The 27,352-nt window shown below is 39.6% G+C and overlaps 1 protein-coding gene across 8 annotated transcripts in view; it reads right to left on the bottom strand.

Moving 5' to 3' along the window:
• The window catches only part of trappc9 (trafficking protein particle complex subunit 9), a 551,561-nt gene that overhangs the window by 233,340 nt on the left and 290,869 nt on the right, over positions 1 to 27,352 (bottom strand). For all 8 annotated transcript variants that reach the window (XM_059979921.1, XM_059979908.1, XM_059979899.1 and 5 more), the window contains one exon: positions 20,136 to 20,227. In XM_059979921.1, the coding sequence (XP_059835904.1) occupies positions 20,136 to 20,227 (92 nt within the window). The remainder of the gene's footprint in view (positions 1 to 20,135; positions 20,228 to 27,352) is intronic.

Raw genomic sequence — 27,352 nt, 5'->3', positions numbered from 1 at the left:
AGGTGGAATTTAATCCAGATAAGGACGAACTGTTATACCTGAGGTGGTCAAATGTAAGGGGCAAGTATGGTTAATGACAGGATCCTTAACAGCATTGATGTACAGAGTGATCCTGGGGTCCAAATCCATAGCTCACTCCGTGGCAATATAAGTAGATATAATGGTAAAGAAGGCAAATGATAACTTGCCTTCATCAGATGGGACATTGCGCACAAGACTCAGGAAGTCATGTTGCAGCTGTATAAAACTCTAGTTAGGCCAGAAATAGAGTATTGTATGCAGTTCTGGTCAATCCATTAAAGACCTGCTTCTAGCAATTATACTGGTGCTTAAGAAGAATATGGTATCCTGTCTCAAATATCATCCAGTAGCACTTACATCCACTGTGGTGAAGAGCTTTGAGAGGTTGATACTGAAACATATAATAAACTCCTGTCTGAAAAGTGACTTGGATCCACTCCAGTTTGCTTACAGTCACAAGAGGATAACAGCAACTGCAATTTAATTGGCTCTTCACTCAACCCTACAACGTCTGGACAGTGAAAATGCATACATCAGGATGTTCTTCACTGACTACAGCTCAGCATTCAAGACCACTATCACTCAAAATTAATCAATAAGATGCAAGACCTAGGCCTCAATACATCCTTGTGCAACTGGATCCTCACATGCACATCCAACTGGATTGGCAATAACATTTCCTCCACAATCTGTATCAGCACAGATGCATCACAAGACTGTGTGCTTAGCCCCTGCTCTACTTGCTTTATATAGTACTGTACTGTCTTAGGTGCACGTAAAAAAAATTGTAAAGTGAAGATGCTTTCAAAAATAATGTAACATTTCTAAATAACAAAAAAAATTCTATAATAGCAGTAAAAAAGTAAAAGATAAATCAAATTAATATTTGATGTGACTACACTTTGCCTTTAAAACTGCATCAGTTCTCTTAGGTACCTTGTCATGCAGTTTTATAAAAAAAATCAGCTGCTAGATTGTTTCATGCATTTTGGAGAACTTGCCACAGTTCTGCAAACTTTGGCTACCTTGCTTCCTTCTCTCTCTCGAGGTAATCCCAGACAACCTCAATGATGCTGAGACCAGGGCTCGGTGGAGGCCATACCATCTGCTGCAATTTGGGATGACCTGTATATGACAGTTCCTTAGACAACTAACTACATGCTTTCTGCATTATATAGCTCATCACAGACTTCCACGTACCCACAACCAAACACACTGAGAACATCTGACCTCACACCCCAGTGCTGGGCTCAACACAGTGCAGTATTGGTATGCTGTGTAGAGGAAATAAATACACTTTGAATCTAGTCCTGCAGTTTTATGGCAAGAAAGCTAGTATAAGAATCATAACCCAAGTCATTTGAAGAGCCACAAACATTATGACAAGTTGTAATACCAGGAATGTGAAATGTAACCAGGAAGTTATATGATGCCCATGTTTCACTACAGAAACAATGGTGCTTCCCAGGGATCACTTTTAATATGGGCAGCAATTTTGCAAGAAATATCTCATGAAAAATGTAATAAACTGAAGTGATTTACATAAAATGGGGAAATGCAGTGCATATTGGCAGATAATTTATGTAAAATTAGTGGTACATAGGTTGGCAAGGCCAACATGAAAAATAAATTACATACAAGAAAGCAGATTGAGTTCCTTATCTTAGCATAACAGGTTAAGTATCTTCAGACCTCTGTGTGGCCAAGCAGAGCTCCAAAGCCATATCCAAGTTTGCTCACAACACCACTGTCATTGACCAAATCAAAGGTGGTGACAAATCAGCATTAGGAGGAAGATTGAAAATCTGGCTGAGTGGTGCCACAACAACCTCTTACTCAATGTCAGCATGAACAAAGAGCTGATTATTGACTCAGGAAAAGGAAATCAGAAATCAATGAGCCAGTCCTCAGAGAATCAGGGGTGAAGAGGGTCAGCAACTTTAAATTCCTCGGTGTTATCATTCAGAGGACCTTTCCAGGACCCAGCATGTAACATGTCAAAAGCAAACTTATAAATGTTACATTTGGTTCTGTCAGCCAAGTTGTCAATATTAATTATGCCCTAAACACTATTTCTGCCATAGCCCATAAATTACAGTATGCCAAGAGTTTGCTATTGGCTTTCCATCTGTACGCCATCCTTCAGTCCATGTTTGTATATTAACCCCAAAGTTCATGTGGTTTAACCTTACAAAGAACCTCATTAAAAGCTGATCTATACCCCATATGCACTAGTTTCCCCTTCATCTACTCTGCAAGACTTGTCTCCAAGGGATTCAACTCCAGTAGATAATTGCAATTTTCCTTTCACAAGACTCAATTAATTCCACACAATTATATCAGCACCATTTTCTAATGTATTGTGTCTTATTTTGAAATTTAATTTCACTTTAGTAAACATGAAAACATGAACACACGTGAATTCAAACAAGTATCATTTCATGAAAAAATGTTAATTTCTACTAAACCTAATCTTACAATATGAATACATTGATAAATATCATATTTATCCACTAGTAGTTGCAACAACCACCTCCCCCCAATATAGCGACGGAACTGTACTTACTCCAGACCTTGTGTCAAGATGGGTGCAGTCCAAAAAGGTGTGTGTGTTTGTTTTAAGTGATTTTATTGTGATCACCAAGACCCCATCTGCTGCTCTCCTGTTTTTGCTCGGAGTTACCCTCCAGCATTTGCTCAATGCAGCTCTCCAGAGTTTGTTCAGTGGAAGAACAAGCTGGACCGGGACAATTTAGGGACTTGGGCTATTTTTTTCTATTTGTGACTGTATGCTCTTATGAAATCATAATCATATATGCTGATTGTGACTTGAGCTATTGGTAATGTGTTTTGTGCCTTGGCCATGGAAGAACACTGTTTCATTTGGCTATATTCACATATAATTGAATGATAATTAAACTTAAAACTTGAACTTGAAAAACAACCAGGCAGATATAGGCCAAACTTTGGAATGATCATCTTGGAAAGTGCCACATTTCTATGCTTTCAAAAGTTCTTATATTTGCCAAGCAACTGGCAAAATTATTATACTATGTCTCAAAATATTACTTCTATGGTTGGAGTTATTCTGTTCCTCTAAGTTCCCAGTCCCTTCTGAAGAGCATAGCACAGTCCATTAGATCTTACTTATAGATTAAAACATTATACATATATTTATTAAACATAATTGCAAAACAATTTTGTATTTTCAGCAAACAATATCTAAATCTTCTGGTTGAAAAGCTGAGATAAAACTGAAATTTAACCTGATCCATATAACATTCAAAATAAACTGTGCGCTTCATTAAATAAAGCTTTCCTTTTGGAAATTAATTCTGAAGATTTTTTGGAGTTTTTTTGGCAAGGATCTCATGTGCATCATTTTATTTGAGATTTTCAAGATGCCTTCCCCTTAAGGCAGAATGTGCATTTGATATTTACACAAATGAACAGGGCTTCCAGTGTACCAATATTCTACTATTCAATTCAATATCAGAATCATTATAACCCTTCTGATTTCTAAACTATACTTATGCATTAGATACTGACAGGATGTCACTCCATTCATTCCCCCATTGAGGATAACTAGAATCTAAGACTATACTTCAATATTTTGGGGTCAGTCATTTCAGATGCAGTTAAGGAACTCCTTTTATCAAAGGGGAAGAATCTATGGAAATCTCTGCCCCAAAAACTAGCTTTAAGTATATTGAAAACATGAAATCAATTGAAATGAACAGACATTTGTGAACAGCAAGTGTAAGGAGGTGGTACTAGAGTGAACAGTCGATCAGCCAGCAAGCTTAAGGATCTAATTTGTTTTCCGTTAGTCCTGCCTCTTACATTCTTGTATCCTAGAACTTCCACCAACAATATTTAAATATAGAGGAGCACCACTCTATTGACAAGTGTGCACCACCTGAGCCTTCACCACATTTATGTATGGTATTCATCATACAAGAATCACTGATGAACACCACTGTGTTACCATTGAGTATTTTTATACCATTTATGGAATACTATATTGCTCTAAAATAGTCTCAACAGGGCACACCATGCCCTTAAACAGTCTTGTTGTGTTAAGAAAACACATTTAGGATATGTCCAGCTTTTGAAATAACCTCGTCCTTTCAGAGTTACTTTGCAGGAAACCAATTTACAGGCTTAGTTACTCGAAGATCAAAGTTCAAAGTACATTTATTATCAAAGTGTGTACACATTATGCACCTTGAAATTCCCCTCCTAACAGGCAGCCAGAAACCAAAGAAACCCAAAGAAAACATTACAAAAGAGACTGTCAAACACCCAATGTGCAAAGAAAAAAAAACAAATCATGTGAAGAATACACACAAGCAAATCACATTCCAGGGCTGAAATGCCTAACACTAGCGGGCATAGTTTTAAGGTGCTTGGAAACAGGTACAGTGGGGATGTCAGGGTAAAGTTTTTCCACACAGAGTTGTGGGTACCTGGAATGCACTGCTGGTGATGGCGGTAGAGGTGGATAAAATAGGGCCTTTTAAAAGACTATTAGATAGGTACATGGAGCTTAGAAAAATAAAGGGTTAAACCCTTTGGACTCAGATTTGTTATCAGACAATAGCCTATGTATTAGAAAAATACACCTCTATACCAAGGCAGCTCTGTAGGGACAAAGGTTTTCTTTAACCCTTTTTGCCAATGCATTAATGGCTCAGAGTTGGGGACTGGGAGCGGTGGGGTGATAATGTTTGTACTATGGGTGCATCTCTTTCATGAATGTGAATTGTACATTTGATACATTTGTTATGCACTACATAATTCTCCTTTGCACTATTTTAAAAAAACAATAAAAATAGAAAAATAGAAGGCTATGTGCTAGGGAAATTCTAGGCAGTTTCTAGAGTAGGTTATGTGGTCGACACAATATTGTGGGCCGAAGGGCCTGTAATCTGCTGTAGATGCCTATGTTCTATATTCTATTCTCACTGAAGTCCATAAAGACAGTCCTGTCCATAGTCCCTTAGTTCAGCGAAGAGTGGAGCAGCAAAATGAACCAGCCTGTCCCTCACGTCGAGTCTCAACACCCTGGCCTCTTCAATCCGGCCTGGCACTTAAATCATTCAAATATTAGCTTCAGTCGTTTCGACACTCTCTAGGGCCTGGATCATGCCACTTCGATTCAGCCTGAACCCGAATTTTCCAATTTGGCATGGCGTTTAAATCAATCAAAATTCAGGTCTTCTTCGCTCTCAGCAAAGGGCCCACTGCCTTGCCTTGACTCAGTTCTCTCAAATTGTATTACCCCCAAATTCAAAGGGAAGTTATAGGTTATTGTTTGCAATGATCGCTTACCAGAAAAAGAGTGATTAACAAAGTATTTAATTATTTTCATTGTTTCATTAGCCACCAGCCAGAAATTGCTGAGATTCACCAGTGCCATCTTAAACTGGAAGATGTATTGTGATAATTCCACTATATTGAACCTATTGTTACAATTTCAAATTTCATCATGTAAGTTGCAGAACTAGCAGTAACAAATCCTATTTTCCTTCTAGACCTGAAATGCAACATATCAAACTAACAGAATGACAAACATTTCTTCAAGCACAGTGGCCAGCTACCCCCATCTAGAATAGCATGTGACCCGATTTTTCAGCACATAGTATATTCAGTGCCTGATTTCTGCAGCCAAATAGCCAGAGTTGCCAAAAAAATTGCAACAAAAGAAAATACCCAATGGATCTCTTTGGCAGTAACTCTGAAACTGGCTGAGAACAATTATCAAGCAACTGAAGTCCTGCAAGCACACATTAATATTTTGGTCTCTGAATAGTGATTAAACCGCAGATAATATGCTCAAGAGATACTACAGTATACAACAGTTTACTGCACTTCCAGTCAAGCAAGGACCTGCTGATTTACCATTGGACATATTTCTTCTCCATCTCTTATTCAACAAATTATCACCATTAAGAGAATGCTAATTGGTAGATATACATTAACTCACCAACTTCAATAATCAATACAAAGACAACTGCTTAAGCCTGAAATGTGAAATAAAATAAGAAATTGCAGGAGATATTTAACAGATGAGAGTAAAGCAACACAAAAACATGCTAACTCACAGAGCCCTCACCAACCATCGAGCATTTATATTAACTTCATTTCATTCTTCCAAGATTTCCATCAACTCCCTCCTAATTCTCCCAATTAGAAGCACATTGGAAAAATTTAGAATGGTCAGTTAATTTACAAATTCACATCTCTTTGGGATGTGGGATAAACAAACAGAAAACCCAAAGGAAACAAACATTACCACGCGGAAACTTGCAAATGCAACACCGTCAGGACAGGAAGTCTGCTGGAAGTTGGATCATTAGAGCTGTAACACTCTCCTAGCTATATCACTCATCAGCCCAGTTAAGCAGGTATTTCTCACAGATCGAGTTTCTGCTGTTAACTAACATTAAATTTACTTGCACTTTAAATGAATGAGTACAGGGGAAGACAATAGTGCACCAAAATTAAGAGCTAAGAGGTTGCTCATGGTCACTACTCAACATGTTGTTGGATACTCAACCATTGTAAGTAATACACTTTAAATAATGTGTGGAGAATATGCAAACTATGGGGACAAGAACCAAAATTTGGGTTGAATCTGAATACCCAGAGCTGTGAGACAGTGACCCTAACTGCTGTGCTACCAGGCCGGTCAAGTACTCAGTTTGTTAGCATTTAAAACATTACAGATGCAGTCAGAGAGATCAAAAAATGAGTAAACTACTGTTACTCTAGAAGGAGAAACATGAACCATTGGACCCTTCAGCAGACTATCAGCCTAAAATTTGTTAATGGTGTGAGTAGGAGTTAGCTCTTTCAATAGGTGGCACATGTGTATATTTAATAGCCACTTATTGTCACATTGTTTAGAAAATGGCGGTTACGATCCTGAACTTGCAGCCAGGTGGGAAGCTGTGGTGGCTCAATGATTGTAATGCTGTTGAAGTCATGTGAGTAATTTGGTAGAACAGAAAATAAAGTATTGACATGGGATTGTTATGTAATGTTTGATTAATTCAAAATTACAGCTTGTCCCACATCATTTTTGATATTCTGATCATGCTGACAATCAAAACTGTTGAAACCATTCAACAAAGCAATCTACTGGGCACAATATTGCAAAAGTGATAAAAATGATTTATATGTGTTCTGACTGTAACTGCTAGTAATAACGTAACTCAAATGGAGAAATGTTTTTCTAAAATACAATGAAAATACACAGCCTTCCTTTCATTTATAATTATACAAACATATGGCAGCAACTCTTCAAAGTAAGGTAGCACTCTTCCAACTTAGTGGTGAGGTTTAGAATAAAAGATCTTGAAGTTAAAATGCTTTATTACTGAAAAAACAGTTGATAAAGAAATAATTCATCATATGAAAAATAAAATTTTATGTGCTTTGTTTATTATATTTCAAAACACAGTATTTTATGTATCCTTTTATTAACTGCCTTTTCTCTGCAAGGAGGAAAACCTTTATTTTCCGGAAAGTAGTGAAGGAATTTGCTGCCCTGAAGCTTCAATTTTGTACATTTATTTCAGGTATTAATGCCAATGTACAAGGAGCATCTGAAGGGGAATACCATTATGTCACTGCAAAATGACACTGCTGACAATGCTTTAAACCTTATTAACTCCCATTAATTATGATAATCTCTTGCTTCATTCATTTCCAAAATTCTGCCCAGACACAAGGAGGCTTGCCAAAGTAAGCCCCTTTTCTGTAACTTTGTCATTAAATTTATTTATTGGTTTAGTGTTTCTCCAAGTCTCTTGGATAGCTTGATAATGGGCTGGCATGTAGTGAACTTTTGCCACCAGTGCCAAAAATAGCTACTGGCAAGGTATCTTTGTGGGTCTTCTACACCAATGTATTGCAAATCAAATCACAATTGCACTGGATATCTAATGTAAATGAATCCAAGCTATTGTTCCATCCATTACATGTCCAGGGCTGAAATTGTGGGGCTCATCACCAACCATGATGAGATAGCCAATAGAGAGGAAGTGGAAAAGCTCAAGGCCTGGTACCAGGCAAGTAACCTCTTCCCTCAACGTCAACAAGGCAAAAAAGATGATTATCAACTTCAGAAGAAATCAGACCACTCACACCCGTCTTTACATCGGCAGCACAGCAGTGGAAACTGAAAGCAATTTCGAACTCCTGGAGTGCACATTTCTCATGGTCCAAGAACACAACACACATATCCAGGAAAGCTCACCAATGCCTCTACTTTCTGAGGCTGAAGACCGATGGAACATGTACATCTATACTCACGTTATTCTACAGATGTGCAGTAGAAAGCATCTTTACCAGCTGCATCACTGCATAATACCGAAGCTACACTGCAACAAATAGGAAGGCTCTGCAAAGCGTAATCAAAACTGCCTAATGCATCACCAGCTTTAGCCTACACGCCATCAAGGACATATATACAGAAAGGTACCGGAAAAGGGCCAGTAGCATCAAGAAGGATCCCACCCACCCTGCTCATGGTCTGTCTGTTCCATTCCCATCATGGAGGAGGCCATGAAACATCCACACTAGGACCACCAGACTCAAAAACAGTTACCTTCCCCCAAGTAGTAAAGCTGATCAACACTTTCACCCACTAACTCCCCCTTCCACAACACAAACCACCACTACTTTATCATTTCCTATCACAGTCACCTTATATACAGACACTCCTATGCCTAGAACCACGTTATGGACATACAATCAATGTATATAAGCTGTCTTACATTTTTATATTTACTGTGAAGTCTTCTTTACTCATATTCCATTCCTCATCTTTGTGAGTTTTTTGTGAGGTATTGGATCTGTCGTAAAAATTATTTTGTTCTCCTTTACACTTATGTACTGGAATAACATTAAACTATCTTGATGTTCAGTCATGCTGAGGTAAGGGGCTGGTGGTACTTTCTACTTGATTCCTCAGATGTCTATGAACTCATCAGGGAGGTTGGCATTGTGCCCTCAATGTGTCCTTTTGTAGTACTGTAGGATAATGTAAGGGGTGGAACCACATGCACAATTCACAACCACATTGGGGTTCACTTTAAGAGGCCTGTGGTTGGCTGACATTAAGTTTGGGGATGCTGGGGTTTCTCTCCTTGTGACATTTCAACCGGTTGCCCTTAGTGACTACAACCCTTAGTGACTACAAACTGGCAGCTGGCTGTTTTGACTCCACCCATGGCCTCTTGCATCTGCACCAGAATCCCTCACAGAAACTGGTTCCATTAAAGTTTGTGTGGCACGGCCTAAGAAAGGGCATGTGTGATCGGAGTGCCGGTGGGCAAAAATTAATTGTTATGTTCAGGCTCCATTGGCACCTTTTGAGATCCCTTTGCAATGGTTTGACCATGTCAATGTTGACCTGGTTGTTACTCCTACCTCTCCTGCAGTTTCATACACCTCCTTACCATGCTGGACTGTAGCACCAGGTGGCCCAAGGTTGTCTCTCTAGCATCAATGACGGCCACAGATGTAACTCAGACCTTCATCAGCACATGGATTGCTCGATTTGGCACTCCACCTGATACTTCCCGTCTGTGGTCCCCAATTCACATCAGACCTCTGGGCTGTAATGGCCCAGAACCTCGATGTTAGGCTACATTAGTTCATGGTGTATCACCCACAGTCCAATGGTCTGTGTGAGCAGTTTCAGCACTCCTTAAAGGCTGTTCTGAGGGCTTCCCTGATGGATGAGTGTTAACATTATTGTCTCTTGTGGTTCCTGCAGGGGCTCAAAATGGATCCAATGGAGGACCCACAGTCGCCCATGGCCAAGTTGGTATGCAAGCAACGGTTACGAGTGCCAGGTAACATTATTCCTGACACCATGACCACTTGGTCAGCAATGTTCCGCCCTCCTCAGTAAACTCAATTGCTTTGCACCTATTCCTACCTCCCATCATGGCGTACAGCACTCTTGGGTTCCTAATGACCTACACTCCACCTCATTCAATGCCCACCAACACCTCCTTAGGCCCCCTTACTATGGCCCACACTACATTTTGGGACAGAGAGGAAAGACTTCTTCCCGGGGGGGGGGGAGGAGGAGGACGGGACCCTGTTAAAGAAGTTGTACCTGAATCTCTGAGTGTGTGCTTCCAGGTTTTTGTACCTCCTTCCTGATGGTAACAATGAGAATAGGGTATACTCTAGGTAGTGCAGCTCCTTAACAATGGAAGCCGCTTTTTTGAGGCACTGCTCCTTGAAGATGTTTTAGATACTATAGAGGTTGGTACCCATGTTAGAGCAGACTAATTTTAGATCTCTCTGCAGCTTGCTATGATCCCTGTGCAGTAGCCTCCCCCTGTCAAACCAGACAGTGATGCAGCTGGTCAGAATGTTCCCCATGACATCTGTAGAACTTTTTGAATTGCTTGGGTGACAAACCTAATCTCCTCAAACTCCTGATGCTGTCTTGTCTTCTTTATAACTGCATCAATATGTTGGGACCAGGTTAGAATCTTAGAGATATTGACACCCAGAATATTGCTTTAGAAAATTCTGGAGTTAAAGCTGATATTCATGGATTTTGACAGGCACACAAAGTACATGCTAGGGCCTGTAGATGTCTGAATAATAGGACCAGGCTTTTCAATGTCATAGGATACAAGACCATAAAGCCATAAGAAGTAGGCCATTCAGCCCATCAAGTCTGCTCCACCATTCAATCATGGCTGATCCAATTCTTCCAGTCATCCAAACTCCCCTGCCTTCTCCCCATACCCTCTGATGCCCTGGCTAATCAAGAACCTATCTCTGCCTTAGATGCACCCAATGACTTGGCCTCCACAGCCACTTGTGGCAACAAATTCCACAGATTTACCATCCTCTGACTGAAGAAATTTCTCCGCATCTCTGTTCTAAATGGACATCCTTCAATCCTGAAGTTGTGCCCTCTTGTCCTAGACTCCCCTCCCATAGGACATATCTAAGTCTCTCTGCAGGCTCTCTGTTTCCTCAACACTACCTGCTCCTCCACCTATCTTTGTATCATCAGAAAATTTAGCCACAAATCCATTAATCCCATAGTCCAAATCATTGACATACATCGTAAAAAGCAGCGGTCCCAACACCGACCCCTGTGGAACCCCACTGGTAACCGGCAGGCAACCAGAATAGGACCCCTTTATTCCCACTCTCTGCTTTCTGCCAATCAACCAATGCTCCACCCATGCTAGTAACTTCAGAAAGTATAAATTTTCAGCACCTTCAGGAAGTATAAATGCAAATAATATATCTTATATCGAAACAAGAATAGGCAAACACCAAATGTAAAGTGAACCATGAGATTGTGAGGAAAATAATGGATTAGTGACAGGCATCACTTTTTAGTCACTCTGATGATTTTGCTCTATTTGCCTAATCTTTACTCACTCACTTATCTGTACACCCTTTTGCTGTGCCTCCTTTTGCTCCTTTACAACTTCCATTCCTACCATTGTACATCAGCAAATTTTGCTGTCAGACTGTCAGAGTCTTCTTTCAAGACATTCATATGGATTGTGAGATGCTGAGCACTTGCAGAAGTTTAAGGCTTTGAGTCAGGTATAACTTAAGTTGTAAGCAAGTTTCTTTTACAGAGCACTTTGGTGGAATGCATCTCTAATCATTCATTGAAAAATTGAAATGTTGTGAGTTCAATATGTGAAAGACGACTATCATGGAAAGCAGAAAATGTTACAGAATTCATACCTTACAGGTGCCAGTTACATCAATGTTAACTTAACACTGATTAACAAAACAACAAAGTGACCATTACAAATGTAAACATGTTGGGTTGAGACACTGAAAAATAAAAGCAGTATCATGGAAATCTCTCTGAGCAAAATAATACACAGAGATCAAATCAAAGAAACAACATAGTCAATCACAATTATCAAAGCAGAGATCCAATGAAAGAAAATGCTTAGAAAGGTTTAGCTACTTCTGTTACAATTACTGTATTTGATTTTATATAACAATATAATTAGAAATGTATGCTTGGCACTGAGGATAAATGAATGCTAATTCTCCTACAAAACCTATCTACCAAAGAGCTTGGAGACAATATTGTGTGATAGCACATTGTCTGGTTTAAACTATCATATTTTCAGCGACAACACTACAAATTCTCAACTGGATACAAGTCCATTGGAACATAAAGAGGCTGTGAAATATGCAATATAAATCCAAGATTTTCTTTGATACCCACAGACACACAGCATTTTTAACCATGTAACTCTATTATAATTTACTTTATACAGTCAAGTCAAGCTGTTAATAAAATGTTGCTTTTTCATATATACCCTGCTGCTGAAACCTGTATAGACTAATTTTGTTTCTCTCACTCCATTGACAGTAAATATAATGAATTGAGAGAATCCAAGACAGTGCTTAACAGAATTAACAACTGTGACCAATAAGGCTATAAGAATGAAAGATGTGGGAAACATGAAAGAATTAGAGGCAGCAGCAGTGAATAGAAGAACACTATTAAATATAATACCATGACAATCGGGACATAAATCTCAATGATAAGAAAGATGTAGAAATATTTCCCAATTATATCTTCAAAATACGTGACATATTTATCTGCAAACTTAAGCAGAAATTACAGGTTAAAGTGCCAGAGACACCCAAAAGTTCAGTTTAAATAATAAAGGCATATTTGGTAAATTTTAAATCCGTGTCTTAAAACAATAATGAAATTTATTATCTTGCAATGAGTGCAGAAAAATATAACATTATTTCCTTATAAACAAAACAGGCAACATTCATATTCATATTTAATCTAATAAATGAAAATTAAAAACTGCAAATGCTGGAAACCTAGAGCAAAACCAGAATATAGAATTCCTAAAATAACAATTATTTTATTCATTTGATGATGTAGTTGGAGAAAACTTACAGAACTGAAGCATAATCTCAGTTTCCTTTACATCTTGTATTTCTGCAAGCTCCCAACATCTGATGACATGCCCCTCCAGTAAGCTTCAGTAAGAGACAAATAAAGAGCTATATAGCAAGGAAGTTGGGGCATCACAGTAACAATGCAGATAGCACAACGTTATTACAGCTCAGGGCTTCAGAGTTCCAATTTTAATTCTGCTGTCCTCTGTAGGCAACTTTCTATGTCCATTCCCATGTGTGCCTGGGTATTCTCCGGGTGCTCTGGTTTCCTCCCAGTCCAACTAGGTTAATTGGTCAGTATAAATTATCCTATATTTGGCAAGGATTAAATCAGTGGGTTGCTGGGCGGCACAGCTCAAAGGGCTGGATGGGCCTGTTCCATGCTGTATCTCTAAATAAATAAATACACTGGGTCAAGCATACTGATGCAAATTTATCAACGAATCCAGTGTAAAAGTGAAGTTGCTTCCCATAAATGGAGCAGTAAGCCAAAAATTTGACTCTGGGTTCTGTAGTTTTATTATTCAAAAGGTACTGAAACCCCAAAATTGTGCATTTACTAAATGTAGAACTATATTAAATGAGCAGCAACAGACAATACCTTTAAATGAAGTAGATCACCAGTGGGATTTGCCAAAATTGCTAAGTGGACTCACAACTGGATTTGATGAAGATGATTTGAAGTTATGCACCCATTCATCTTCAACAGTACTTCCTGAGAAAAGCATTTTACTGCAACCAGATTCCATTTGTATTAAGGCCCATGCATATAAGGTGTGTTTTATATTAACATTCCACATTGCTGTGTTCAATCGCATAGTTTCTTTTACAATAGCACTAATTTTTTATGTGAAAGCTGAGATGGTGCACAAGGTATTCCTCAAAAAGTCTTGATAACAATTACTCCATAGCTCATCAATACCCAATTACTCAGACTGCATACTGCCTCATTTGAGACAATGTCATGAGGTTTAACTGACCTTGGATCAACTCTAATATACCTTATGCTTCTGGTGCCAAAGCCAACAAGTCTAAGTCTATACTACCCCAATTCTTCAATATAATTTTAATTTAACTCTTCAATAACAACGGAGATTACATTGATGTGCTGAGGACATCTGTAAAGTTAGTTACTATTTTAATTGTTTATTTAAAGGCACTTATCCTTGTAAATGGAACAAGTGCTACACCTGCCCTTACACTTCCTCCCTCACCACCATTCAGGGCCACAGACAGTCCTTCCAGGTGAGGTGACACTTCACCTGTGAGTCGGCTGGTGTGGTATACTGCGTCCGGGGCTCCCGGTGTGGTCTTTTATATATTGGTGAGACCCGACGCAGACTGGGAGACCGTTTTGCTGAACACCTATGCTCGGTCTGCCAGAAAAAGCAGGATCTCCCAGTGGCTACACATTTTAATTCCACATCCCATTCCCATTCTGATATGTCTATCCATGGCCTCCTCTATTGTCAAAATGAATCCAAACTCAGGTTGGAGGAACAACACCTTATATACCAGCTGGGTAGCCTCCAACCTGATGGCATGAACATTGACTTCTCTAACTTCCGTTAATGCCCCACCTCCCCTTCTTACCCCATCCTTGACATAGTTGTTTGCCTGTTCTCCATCTCCCCTGGTGCTCCCCCTGCCTTTCTTTCTCCTGAGGCCTCCCGTCCCACGATCCTTTCCCTTCTCCAGCTCTGTATCACATTCGCCAATCACCTTTCTAGCTCTTAGCTTCATCCCGCCCCCTCCGGTCTTCTCCTATCATTTTGCATTTCCCCTTCCCCCCACTACTTTCAAATCTCTTACTATCTTTCCTTTCGGTTAGTCCTGACGAAGGGTCTCTGCCCGAAATGTCAACAGCGCTTCTCCCTATAGATGCTGTTACATATCCCGTAACTGGATAACTTACCAGCAAAGATAGAGAGGTCCGTTGAAGTCTGATGTCACTATTTTCAAACGTTTTTATTTATAAAGGGGCACAAAAGTAAGGTTAATACAAACATTCAGATAATGCACGTCACCAATACTCAATCTAAAGCGCGGGTATCATAATAATCATCATTAAGAAGTAATCTCGGCTATTGTCTAGGGGATAATATATTGTCCGTTGGAAATATAAAAGTCACTCAGAAGTCTGCAGACTTTAGCCTTTCGGGGAATCGCTGGGTTTCACGTGTTTTAGAGGGATCGGTGAAAAACAAAACAAAACTTGCCCGGGTCTTTATGAAGCCACTCCGTAAAATCAGGGGAACGTTGTTTCCCCGTTGTTAGTTCGAAGTCCTTCTCGGTATTATCAGCCACCCGCTCCCCAAGCAAAGGAGTTAGGAGCGCACGTGGCATTGAGTGGCTTCCAGCCACGGAAGCACTGAGCGAGGGTGTCCTTCTGGTGCGTCGCTGGGGTACTGCCTCCTGAAGTCCCCTTTTATCTTTACTTGCAGAGTTGTAGATGTCCATCAAAGTAGGGTGATGCAATCCCCACCCCCACATTGCCCAAGGGTATCCATATCCATGGTAGCTGTCACGTAGCAGGGACATGCACGTCACACAGGTGCCTCTAAGAACAATGGCCAAAACCGTTGCATTGTCTCTCACTTCCGAGACCCGAATTAATAGCGATCTTGCGATTCTCCGGAAGGAGGGGGCTGCTCCCGCTCCTTCGGCCCCTCAGAGCTGTGGTACATTCATAATAATGCTGCCTGGCCTGCTGTATTCCACCAGCATTTTGTGTGTACTATTTTAATCCCTTCATCTCAAGGTGGCTATATTGTTTCTGGTGAGGTCACAAAAAATGAGGCAAGAATGAATACTGTCCATTCAGTTTTAGATATAGGCTAAGTGTATTAGATTGGGATGGAGAGTAGTGCAATTTTATGGGTTTTTGAAATTGACATTGAAAACACAGATTGTTGGAGAAGATGGAATCAGCTAAAACCAGCTGGCACAATTTAAACTGAACAAGAGGACATTGCATGCATTAATGTTTGTTTTCAGAAAGTAGCTCATTTAATGAAAACCTACTGATCTCAGCACTAAAATAATTAAATCAGGCTAAATCCAAGATCTTTGAAAGACAATATTTCACATGTTTCACTTTTGATTTGTAGGCTGGGAGAGGAGAGAATGCATTCAGCCCTCATGCTTCAATGAGCTATCTTTAATTCTAAAATTATGCCTACTAAATAGAGTTCATCAACCTGCAGAAGTAGTTTTTTATGTCACATTTCATCTTCTTGAATACTTCAATCAATTCTCCTGCTTCTTATTTAAATATGAACTCTGTTCACTGATCACAATTATCTGGAAAACATGTATATTGTTAGTTTCTACAAACTTCTACATCAGTAAACATACAAGCATATGAATTTAGAACTGAAGTAAATGATTCAGCCTTTTGAGGCTGTTTCATTATTCAAGATCAGGCTAATCTGACTGATATCTTAATTCTGCATTCCCATCAACACCTGATGGTAATTCAACCTCTGGCCTCTTAAGAATGTAATAACTTCTACCTTAAAACTATCCACAGAATATTTGATTAACTAACCAGCTAGAGGACTCAAACAAGATAAAGATACATCAGCCGAGTCAACTCTGTGGTCCTCCTCCCAAACATTTGGGAACTTGTTGAAAATGGAAGAGCTGACCTGTTAATAACTCAAACAACAGATTGCACATACTCACAACGGACAAACTAGAGTAGGCAGCACAATGTACATATACAAGAATATGTGTTCTTCAAAATTTCTGATATTGGCTCCAGACTGAAAGAAGTCTTGTCACTGCTGGTCACATGCAGGCATGGAACTCCCCACATAATTAGCTTACACAGCACTTTCACAGTTGCTCCATATTGCACATCTTCCAAGAGATAAGAGCACAGAACGTACTAAGAATTTCACATAGTAGGCTTCAAACAGCACCAGCACTAGCAAGAAAGAATAGTGAGAGAACTGATGTGTAAGATAAAACTACTTAACTATCCCATTATCAATCTACTTTCTGGAGATACACCTGAACTACAACTTCAGAGCTCTTGGGACAAAGTCCACAGTGAGGATATGTTTCATTATGATGTGCAACTCTACCGTTGTTCCAAATAGACAAAGTTCAGTACAGGTCCAGCAGCTGAAGAACTGGACATCTATGAGACAGGAAAGCCATCAGCTATCCAATGCGTTCCAACAGCATTTTATGTGTTTTGCTTGAATTTCCAGCATCTGCAGATTTTCTCATGTTAGCTATCCAAATTCGTGGTTTGTTAAATCCCTCATCTACCATTAACGTAAAATGACAGAATTAACTTGGCTCAATTAAAATAGAGAACACCAGAGACAACAGAAAGGATCTTTAAAAATATGGTGACAACACAGGAATGCATTCATACTAAATAGTGATACAATCAAGATACAACCAAGTTCTGCAGTATGTTCACATTGAGAAACAAATAGTAATAGCCAATTTAAAAGCAAATACTGCAGATGGAAAAAACTCCCTGAACATCCACAGCTTCAGAATCAGGTTTGATATCACTGGCATATTTCATGAAATTTGTTGCTTTGCTGCAGCAGTACATTGTAACACATAATAATAACTATAAATTACATGAAGTATATATAAAAAATAAGTAGTGCAAAAAGAGTGGGGGAAATACTGAGTAAGTGTTCATGGGTGCATTATCCATTCAGAAATCTGATAGTGGAAGGATAGAACCCATTCCTGAAATGTTGAGTGTGTGTCTTCTGGCTCCTGTACCACCTCCTTGATGGTAGCAATGAGAAGAGGACATATCGTGTGTTGATGGAAGTCCTTAAATGATGGATGCCGCCTTTTGAAGGTGTCCTGGATGCTGGAGAAACTAGTGTCAATAATGGAGATGGCTGAGTTTACAACTTTCCAGCTCTTTCTAATCCTGTGCAATGGGCCCTCCATCATAGATGGTAATGCTACTGGTTAGAATACTCTCTACTGTACATTTGTAGAAATTTGAGAGTCTTTGGTGACTTACCAATTCTCTTCAAACTCCTACTGAAATATAGCTGCTGTTATGCATTCTTTGCAATTGTAACAATATGTTGGAACCAGGGTAGGTCCTCAGAGACATTGACACACAGGAACTCAAAACTGCTCACCATTTCTACTTCAATGAGGACTGGTGTGTGTTCCCTCAACTTCCTCTTCATGAAGTCCACAATCAATTCCTTGGCCTTACTGGCATTGAGTGCAAGGTTGTTGCTGTGACACCACTCAAGTGGCTGATCTATCTCACCCCTTTATGCTTCCTCATCACCATCTGAAATTCTGCCAACAATAGTGACACTGGCAAATTTATAGATGGCACTAGAGCTGTACCTAGCCATACAGTCACAGCTTCACCAAAGACAGAATCCACCATGAAAATAAAAGAGAAGCCTGAAGCATTTGCTGCTGTCTTTAACCAGGAATATGAATGTCCCACGTGGCCTCCGCCTTATGATTTAACATCTACCTTCAAAACTGTGCAGCACAAAACAGGCCCATCCCACATCTACACACCTGGGTCAATATAGTGGCTGATTAACTTCTCAGCAACCTTTTAAAATCACTATAGTCACATGAAGAACCTCAACCTCATTGTGTAATATTAATAAACATAATAACTACTTGCTCTTCATAGCTTGCAGTATGTGCATAAAAAGATATACTGCAGTAAGGTTAAAAACAAAGAAAGTGCTCTCTTAATGTTCATATTTCCACAGATAGCTATGAATTTGGAGGAAGCCATCTGGAAACTCTTTATCCCTAACAAGTAGGAAGCAGTGAAATACACAGAGATCCATTGTAGTTAGGTAACATCAGTGTGAAAATATATAATAGCCTCTTCCAGTAAAATACAGTTTATCTGTAAAATTAACCATGTTACATTTAAACTATTACTTTGAGAAACAAATTTCATTTCTTAAAATTGTTTACCAACTCATTTACAGGCTGAAATGACACTCGAAACAAAGACTTCAATAACTACAAATTCCTTCTGCAACGGCTATACTGCATTGTCATGGTTAGAATGTGTGGACTAGTCCTCCACAAACCAAGTTATAAACTCTTTACAAGCAATGGTATTTTTCACTGAAACACAATTTGTAAGATGTAATAATATAAATCACAATGGTAAATATTTTAAATGACACCAGATAATATTTTTTCTACCCGTCCAGACATAACAAACTTTCTACCATGTAATTGATTTTTAATGTACTATTTGTGTATTCAGCAAAAGGTTTTCAACAGTTAAGACATCAGTAACTGTATAAATGCTGTCAATATATAATTGTCATCAGATTTAATGCAGTTAATGAATAGATTATGTGGATAGTTCTCATTCTTAATTCTCCCAAAAACCACTTGCCTCATTATTCTCGAACAAATTAAATTCCATTTCTCTTTTCTTTATTGTACAACAAAACTGCATCAAATTTCAATTTGGAAAGATATACAAATTATTTGACAGGTACCATCAACATGAAGACACTTCAAAGTTTGTTTTAAGCAAATCACTAATTATACTTTCACCAATTTGTGCAGAAAAGCCCTAACACACTAGTAATGAACTTACTTACAGGCATAATACAAAAATATTTATCAATAGTCAAAATATGAATACAAGAAATTTGACACTGTCAATACAAATTCCCAAGATAATTAAAAGCAAAGTGCAATAACAATTACTACTGCATTCTGAGTATGGCAAGTTGACAAGTTGCAATATTAAACTTAATTGTCATATAATCAGAGTACATTTATTACATTAGGCTAGGGAACATATAGGTAGGTATTTAACTCAAATTCAACTGATTGAATGGTGCATGAGATCTAAAAATTACATTTTTAATCATTTTCACCATTTAGATTGCCCTCGTTTTTCTCTTTGCAAGTTTGGAAAACATTTAAAAACAAATATTTTGTCTCTGGAACAACATGCTAAGCAAAAATAGGCAGCATGATGATCTTTTGGCTTATATTTCCCTATCCAAAAATCACTAATAACAAACGTGATCAAATTTGCTGGGAAAAACATCTAACACAAATTAGAACACTAAACTAAAAAAACTATTAAATGGTAGAATGATCTTTGCCTGTACTTAAGTCTGACCATAATATCCAACATATTTGGTACTCACCCCACTGCAGAGGAGCTAGCTGTAAATGTTCCTGAACTAGTTGATTAAGAACACCTTCCACACTTGCTTCTCCTTCACGCTTAAGGGATGAGTAGGAAAAGTTAAGGAAATCAGGCTTTGTAATCTTGCAGTTTCTAAAGCAGAATATTAGCTGTTTGTAAATTTAAGGACACAGAATAATGCAGCTCTGAAGCAGGCCCTTTGACCCAACTTGTCCAGGGACCCACCTAAGATAGACACAAATGCTCAAATTTGCCCTGTATCTCTCTAAGTCTTTCCTATCCATTTTCTTATCTAAGTTTTTTTTTACTTAGACCTGCCTCTGCTACTTTCATTCCATATATGCTGCCCTCTGATTTCCCTTATAAATCATCCTCTCTTACACTTATGCCCCCAAGTTTTGGCTTCCCTTTCCTTGGGAAAAAGGCTGTGTGCATTTAAATTTCAAAAGTAAATTTATTATCAAAGTACATCCATGCGACCTTGAGATTCATTTCTTGCAGGCATTTAAAGAATTTTCTGACACAAAGACCCCAGTCAGTCAATGTTGGCAGCAACAACTCTAGCTCCATCATGCTGAAAGCTGATGCTCCTCTCCAGGGCTGAGCCCTCAGCTGCTCACTCTGATGACGCATAAGTGTACTGCTAGATCGAAATTAAACTGAATCATCAAGTTAATTGATGACTTAATTGACAAGTTAATTGAGGTTGACCTCATCAACAATGATGACAAGACAGTGAACAGAGGTAGAGCAGCTTGCTGCGAGCACAACAACTTGAGTTTCAACGTGGACAAGACTAAAGTTGAAGACTGACCAATCCTCAAAGCACATAAATGGCTCCTTCGTGGAAAGAGTTAGGAACACCAAGTTTTTAGGAGTGCACATAATGGATGATCTCATCTGGCCCCTCAACACCACCACTTCAGTCAAAGAAGTACATCAGTGTCTCAATTTCCTCAGGAGACTTAAGCAAGCAAAGCTCCATCTCCCCCATATTTAACAAGGTTCCACATGGTAGGCTTATTCAGAAAGTCAGAAGGCATGGGATCCAGGGAGGTTTGGCAAGGTGGATTCAGAATTGGCTTGCCTGCAGAAAGCAGAGGGTAGTGGTGGAGGGAGTACATTCAGATTGGAGGGTTGTGACTAGTGGTGCCCACAAGGATCGGTTCTGAGACTTCTATTTTTTGTGATTTTTATTAATGACCTGGATGTGGGGGTAGAAGGGTGGGTTGGCAAGTTTGCAGACGACACAAAGGTTGGTGGTGTTGTGGATAGTGTAGAGGATTGTCAAAGATTGCAGAGACATTGATAGGATGCAAAAGTGGGCTGAGAAGTGGCAGATGGAGTTCAACCTGGAGAAGTGTGAGGTGGTACACATTGGAAGGACAAATTCCAAGGCAGAGTACAAAGTAAATGGCAGGATACTTGGTAGTATAATCATAAATCAAGGGATAGAGTTTTAGAGTCGTGATGTAATGATGCAGCTCTATAAAATTCTGGTTATGCCACACTTGGAGTACTGTGTCCAGTTCTGGTCACCTCACTATAGGAAGGATGTGGAAGCATTGGAAAGGGTACAGAGGAGATCTACCAGAATGCTGCCTGGTTTAGAGAGCATGCATTATGATCAGAGATTAAGGGAGCTAGTGCTTTACTTTTTGGAGAGAAGGAGGATGAGAGGAGACATGATAGAGGTATACAAGATATTAGGAGGAATAGATCGAGTGGATAGCCAGTGCCTCTTCCCCAGGGCACCACTGCTCAATACAAGAGGACATGGCTTTAAGGTAAGGGGTGGGAAGTTCAAGGGGGATATTAGAGGAAGGTTTTTCACTCAGAGAGTGGTTGGTGCGTGGAATGCACTGCCTGAGTCAGTGGTGGATGCAGATACGCTAGTGAAATTTAAGAGACTACTAGACATGTACATGGAGGAATTTAAGGTGGGGGATTATATGGGAGGCAGGGTTTAAGGGTCGGGCCAACATTGTGGGCCAAAGAGCCTGTACTGTGCTGTACTATTCTATGTTCTATTAAAAATAATGTTTACAGGAGCGCCATTGATAATGTCCTAATATTTGGGAGTGGCAAGGCATCTGACCAAAAGACTACATATGATTGTGAGGACGACTGAGTGGATCATCAGGGTCTCTCGTCAAAGTAAATTTGTTATCAAAGTACAATCATCACATACAACCATGAAATCCATTTTCTTGAGGGCATACTCAGTAGACACAAGAAACACAAAAACTAAACTAAAGACCTATCTAACATAATATACTACTAGACAGGTATATGGACAAATTTAAGGTGGGGGATATATGGGAGGCAGGGTTTAAGGGTTGGCACAACATTGTGGGCCCAAAGGCCCGTACTGTGCTGTACTATTCTATGTTCTATAATGGAAAAACATACAGTGTGCAAAAGATAATAAGCTGTACAAATACAAAAAATAAGAGAAAAAAATGATAATAATAAACATATAAATAAATAAGTGATAAATATAGAGAATATGACATGAAGAGCCCATAAATTGTAGGAACAATTTAGTGACAGGGTGAATGAGGTTGAGTGAAGTTATACTTTCTGTTTCTAGAGCCTAATGGCTTCCACCCATTCAAGATATTTATCAGGAGCACTGTGTATGCAGTGCCTTTAGCACTTTCAAGGATATTTTTCAACCATCCCATAATTTTCTTGTCCCCCCTGCCCCCCCCGCACCATGAGGCAAGAGGTACCGTAGCCTTAGGACAAAGATAATCAGACTGGGAAACAGCTTCTTCCCCAAAGCCATGAGACTACTGAACTACCTACACCTGCCTGGGTCTCATCACTTATGAAGCGCTAGTAACGTTAAACTGTATTTTTTGAATTGTGTCATAAATGCACTTTATGCTAAAAGTCAAATCTTCTAGAATATATTTAATAATTTATAAATTTATTTGTGGTAATATTGCTTTATATGTGTGAGTTACTGTGCCGTGCACCTTGAACAAGAACAGCATTGTTTCGTTCGACAGTATACAAATATATGGTTGCAGGACAATAAATTTGAACTTGAATTTGATAAACCAACAAGACCGACAAACTAATGTGCTAAACAAGACAAACCATGCAAAAAAAAATACCGTGAACATGAGTTGCAAAGAGTTCTTTAAAGTGAGTCTGTAGGTCATAGGTCATCTTATCTACAGACTCCATGATTTGATACATCTCTACAGGGTCACCCTTCAATGTCTGAAATGCCAAGGAATAAAATCCTAGCGTGTCCGTCCACTCAATTCAGCTCTCAATTCTAGGCTTAATGGTATTCTTCCAATAACAAGGTTAAGCTCGTACACAATACTGCATGGTTGGCCTCACCAACATCTTGTACAACTACAACTATCTACAGCTTATGTCCTCAATGCCCCAATGATGAAGGTCATCATGCCAAAAAAGTCTTGCTTACCACCTTATTAATGACACCATTTTCATTGAACTATGAACCTGAACTCCAAGGTCTCTTTGACCCCAGCAATCTGCAAAATATTACCATTCATATTACCTCCAATGAAGGTTTGACTTTTCAAAACAAAACACTGCACGTATCTGGATTGAATGTCATTTTACAAGCTTCAGTCTACTGACTTAACTGGTGACAGCCCTCCACACTATCCACAACACCCCCAACATTTGTGTCATCAGCAAATTTACTAACCCATCCCTCCACTTCTTCATCCAGGTCAGTTATAAAAGTCTTAAAGAGTAGGGGTCACAGAACAAATCCCTGAAGCACACCACTGGTCACCGACCTCCATGCAGAATATGACCTATCTACAACCACTCCTTGCCTTATGTGAGCAAGCCAGTTTGGATCCACAGAGCAATGTCCCCTTGGATCCCATGCCTCCTTACTTTCTCAATAAGCCATACATGGGGTGCCTTGTCAATTGCCTTGCTGAAATCCACATGCACTACATCTACTGTTCTACCATCATCAATGTGTTCAGTCACATCCTCAAAAAATTCAGTCAGGCTCGTAAGGCATGACCTGCCTCTCACAAAGCCATGCTGACTATTCCTAATCATATTATGCCTCTCTAAACATTCATAAATCATGCCTCTCAGGATCTTCTCCATCAAATTACCAACCACTTAAGTAAGACTCACTGGTCTATAATTTCCTGGGCTATCTCAACTCCCTTTCTTGAATAACAGAACAACATCCACTACCATTCAATCCTCCGGAACCTCTCCTGTCCCCACTGATGACGCAAAGATCATCACCAGAGACTCAGCAATCTCCCCCTCGCCTCTACCAGCCTGGGGTACATCTCGTCTGGTCCCAGTGACTTATCCAACTTGATGCTTTCCAAAAGCTCCAGCACATCCTCTTTCTTAATGTCGACATGCTCAAGCTTTTCAGTCTGCTGTAAGTCATCCCTACAATTGCCAAGATGCTTTTCCATACAGAATACTGAAGCAAAATATTCATTAAGTACCTCTGCTATCTTCTCTGGTACCATACACACGTTTCCACTGTCACACATGATTGGTCCTATTCTCTCACGTCTTATCCTCTTGCTCTTAACATATTTGTAGAATGCATTGGGTTTTTCCTTAATCTTGTCTGCCAAGGTCTCCTCATGGCCCTTTCTGCTCTCCTAATTTCTTTCTTGAGCTCCTTCCTGCTAGCCTTATAATTTTCTAGCTCTCTATCATTACTTAGCTTTTTGAACCTTTCATAACCTCTTCTTTTCTTCTTGACTAGATTTACAACAGCCTTTGTACACCACGGTTCCTGTACCATACCATCCTTTCCCTGTCTCAATGGAATGTACCTTTGGAGAATTCCATGGAAATATCCCCTGAACATTTGCCACATTTCTGCTGTACATTTCCGAGAACATGTGTTTCCAATTCATGCTTCCAAGTTCCTGCCTGATAGCCGCATATTTCCCCTTACTCCATTAAACGCTTTTCTAACTTGTCTGTTCCTATTCCTCGCCGATGAGTTGTGATCACTATCTCCAATATGTTTTCCCACTGAGAGATCTGACACCTGACCAGGTTCATTCCCCAATACCATATCAAGTGCAGCCTCTCCTCTTGTAGGCTTATCTATATACTGTGTCAAGAAACCTTCCAGAACACACCTAACAAACTCCACCCTATCTAAACCCCTCGATCTAGTGACATGCCAATCCATATTTGGGAAATTAAAATCTTCCACCACGACAACCTTGTTATTATTACAGCTTTGCAGAATCTGCCTCCCTATCCGATCCTCAATGTCCCTGTTACCATTGGGTGGTCTATAAAAAAAACTCAATAGAGTTATTGACCCCTTACTGTTCCTAACTTCCACCCACAGAGACTTCGTAGACAATTCCTCCATGTCTTCCCCCTTTTCTACGGCTGACACCATCGCTGATCAAAAGTGCCACACCCCCAACCTCTTTTGCCTCCCTCCCTGTGCCTTCTGAAACATCTAAAACCCGGCACTCAAAGTAACCATTCCTGCCCCTGAGCCATCCAAGTCTCCATAATGGCCACAACATCAAAGCTCCAAGTACTGATCCATGCCCTAAGCTCATTCGCTTTGTTCATAATACCCCTTGCATTAAAATAGACACATCACAAACCATCGGTCTGAGCACGTTCCTTCTCGATCACCTGCCTATCCTCCCTCTCGCACTGTCTCCAAGCTTTCTCTATTGTGAGCCAACCGCCTCTTCCTCTGTCTCTTCATTTTGGTTCTCACCCCCCCAGCAATCCTACTTTAAACTCTCCCCAATAGCCTTAGCAAACCTCCCCACCAGGATATTGGTCCCCCTGGGATTTAACTGCAACCCGTCCTTTTTGTACAGGTCACACCTGCCCGAAAAGAGGTCCCAATGATCCAGAAATCTGAATCCCTGCCCCTGCTCCAATCCCTCAGCCACGCGTTTATCCTTCACCTCATTCTATTCTTATACCCACTGTCGCGTGGCATGGGCAGTAATCCCGGGCTGACTACTTTTGTGGTCCTCCTTCTCAACTTCTTAACTATTAGATATGTCTTAGTAATGAAAAATTCAATTTAGATTAAAACCACATTGTTAATGCATGTGACTATGTAATGATTGAGTAAGAAAGGGTAGCAATACTTCCCTTGGAAAATAATGTATTAAAATACATGTCCAGTTCTGGTCTAAGAAACGTGTATTAAGGCAACCAAAACAATTTAAGTGCAAAACATAAAACTAAGGAAAGAAGTTGTCAGCTTGTTTTATAAAAGCTTCAGATTTTTTTTTAAATCTGAGTGTGACTCTGAGGACCAAAGAAAAATTATACCCCAATTTCCTTTTCTGGCATAAAGTAACTAAAGTGCATGGGAGAGAAGGTCAGCAAATGACAAGAAAGTAAATGAAAGGCCAATTCATAAATAATAGGGAAAATTACTCTCATAGATGCTGTTTTTCCAAAACATCACTGCTGACAGTGAAAAACTTCTAAAAGAGCTTTGATAGCCAAGGAGGAAGGAGTCTAAAACAGAACAAGAGATTCTGCAGATGCTGGAAATCTGGGTAAGGTGGAGACTAAACAAAAAGAATTGGTTACACCTGAACCAGAGGGGACCAATATTTTTGCAGGCAGGCTTGCTAGAGCTGTGAGGGAAGGTTCCAAGCTAATTTGGCAGCAGGATAGGAAACAGAGTGAGGATGGGGCAATTGGAAAACAACAAGTTGCAGTGTGTATTGAAGACAGGCAAATGATGGGGCAAATTTACAGTTAGTGGGATGAATTGGAGTGCAACATGGGGACAAAATCAAAGAAGGTTATGAACACTGGACTGAAGGTGTCCTTTGTGAATGGCATGTGATCTGAAACTGTTCGATTGGCAGGTATGATGTTGCTAAGTTGAGGCTGGAAGAAGATCATTGTTGGGAGCTTAACATCCAAGGGTACCCATTGTCAAGAAAGGATAGGTAGGCAGAGGAAACGAGGTAGCTCTGTTGGTAAAAGATGAAATCAAATTTTTGGAAAGAGGTGACATAGGTAGGTTGGTAGAGTTACAAAAGGGTAAAAAGAGTCTAGTGGAGTTAGATACAGCCTCCAAATAGTAACCAGGATGTGGGCTACAAATAACCAACAGCTGAAGACAGAAAAGGCATATCAAAATGGTAATGCTGCGATAGTCATGTGGATTTTAATATGTAAGAAGATTGGGAAAATCAGGTGGGTTCTCAATCC

Source organism: Hypanus sabinus, chromosome 1, assembly GCF_030144855.1.
Source record: "Hypanus sabinus isolate sHypSab1 chromosome 1, sHypSab1.hap1, whole genome shotgun sequence".
Taxonomy (NCBI): domain Eukaryota; kingdom Metazoa; phylum Chordata; class Chondrichthyes; order Myliobatiformes; family Dasyatidae; genus Hypanus; species Hypanus sabinus.
This window is presented reverse-complemented; position numbering and strand designations above follow the sequence as displayed.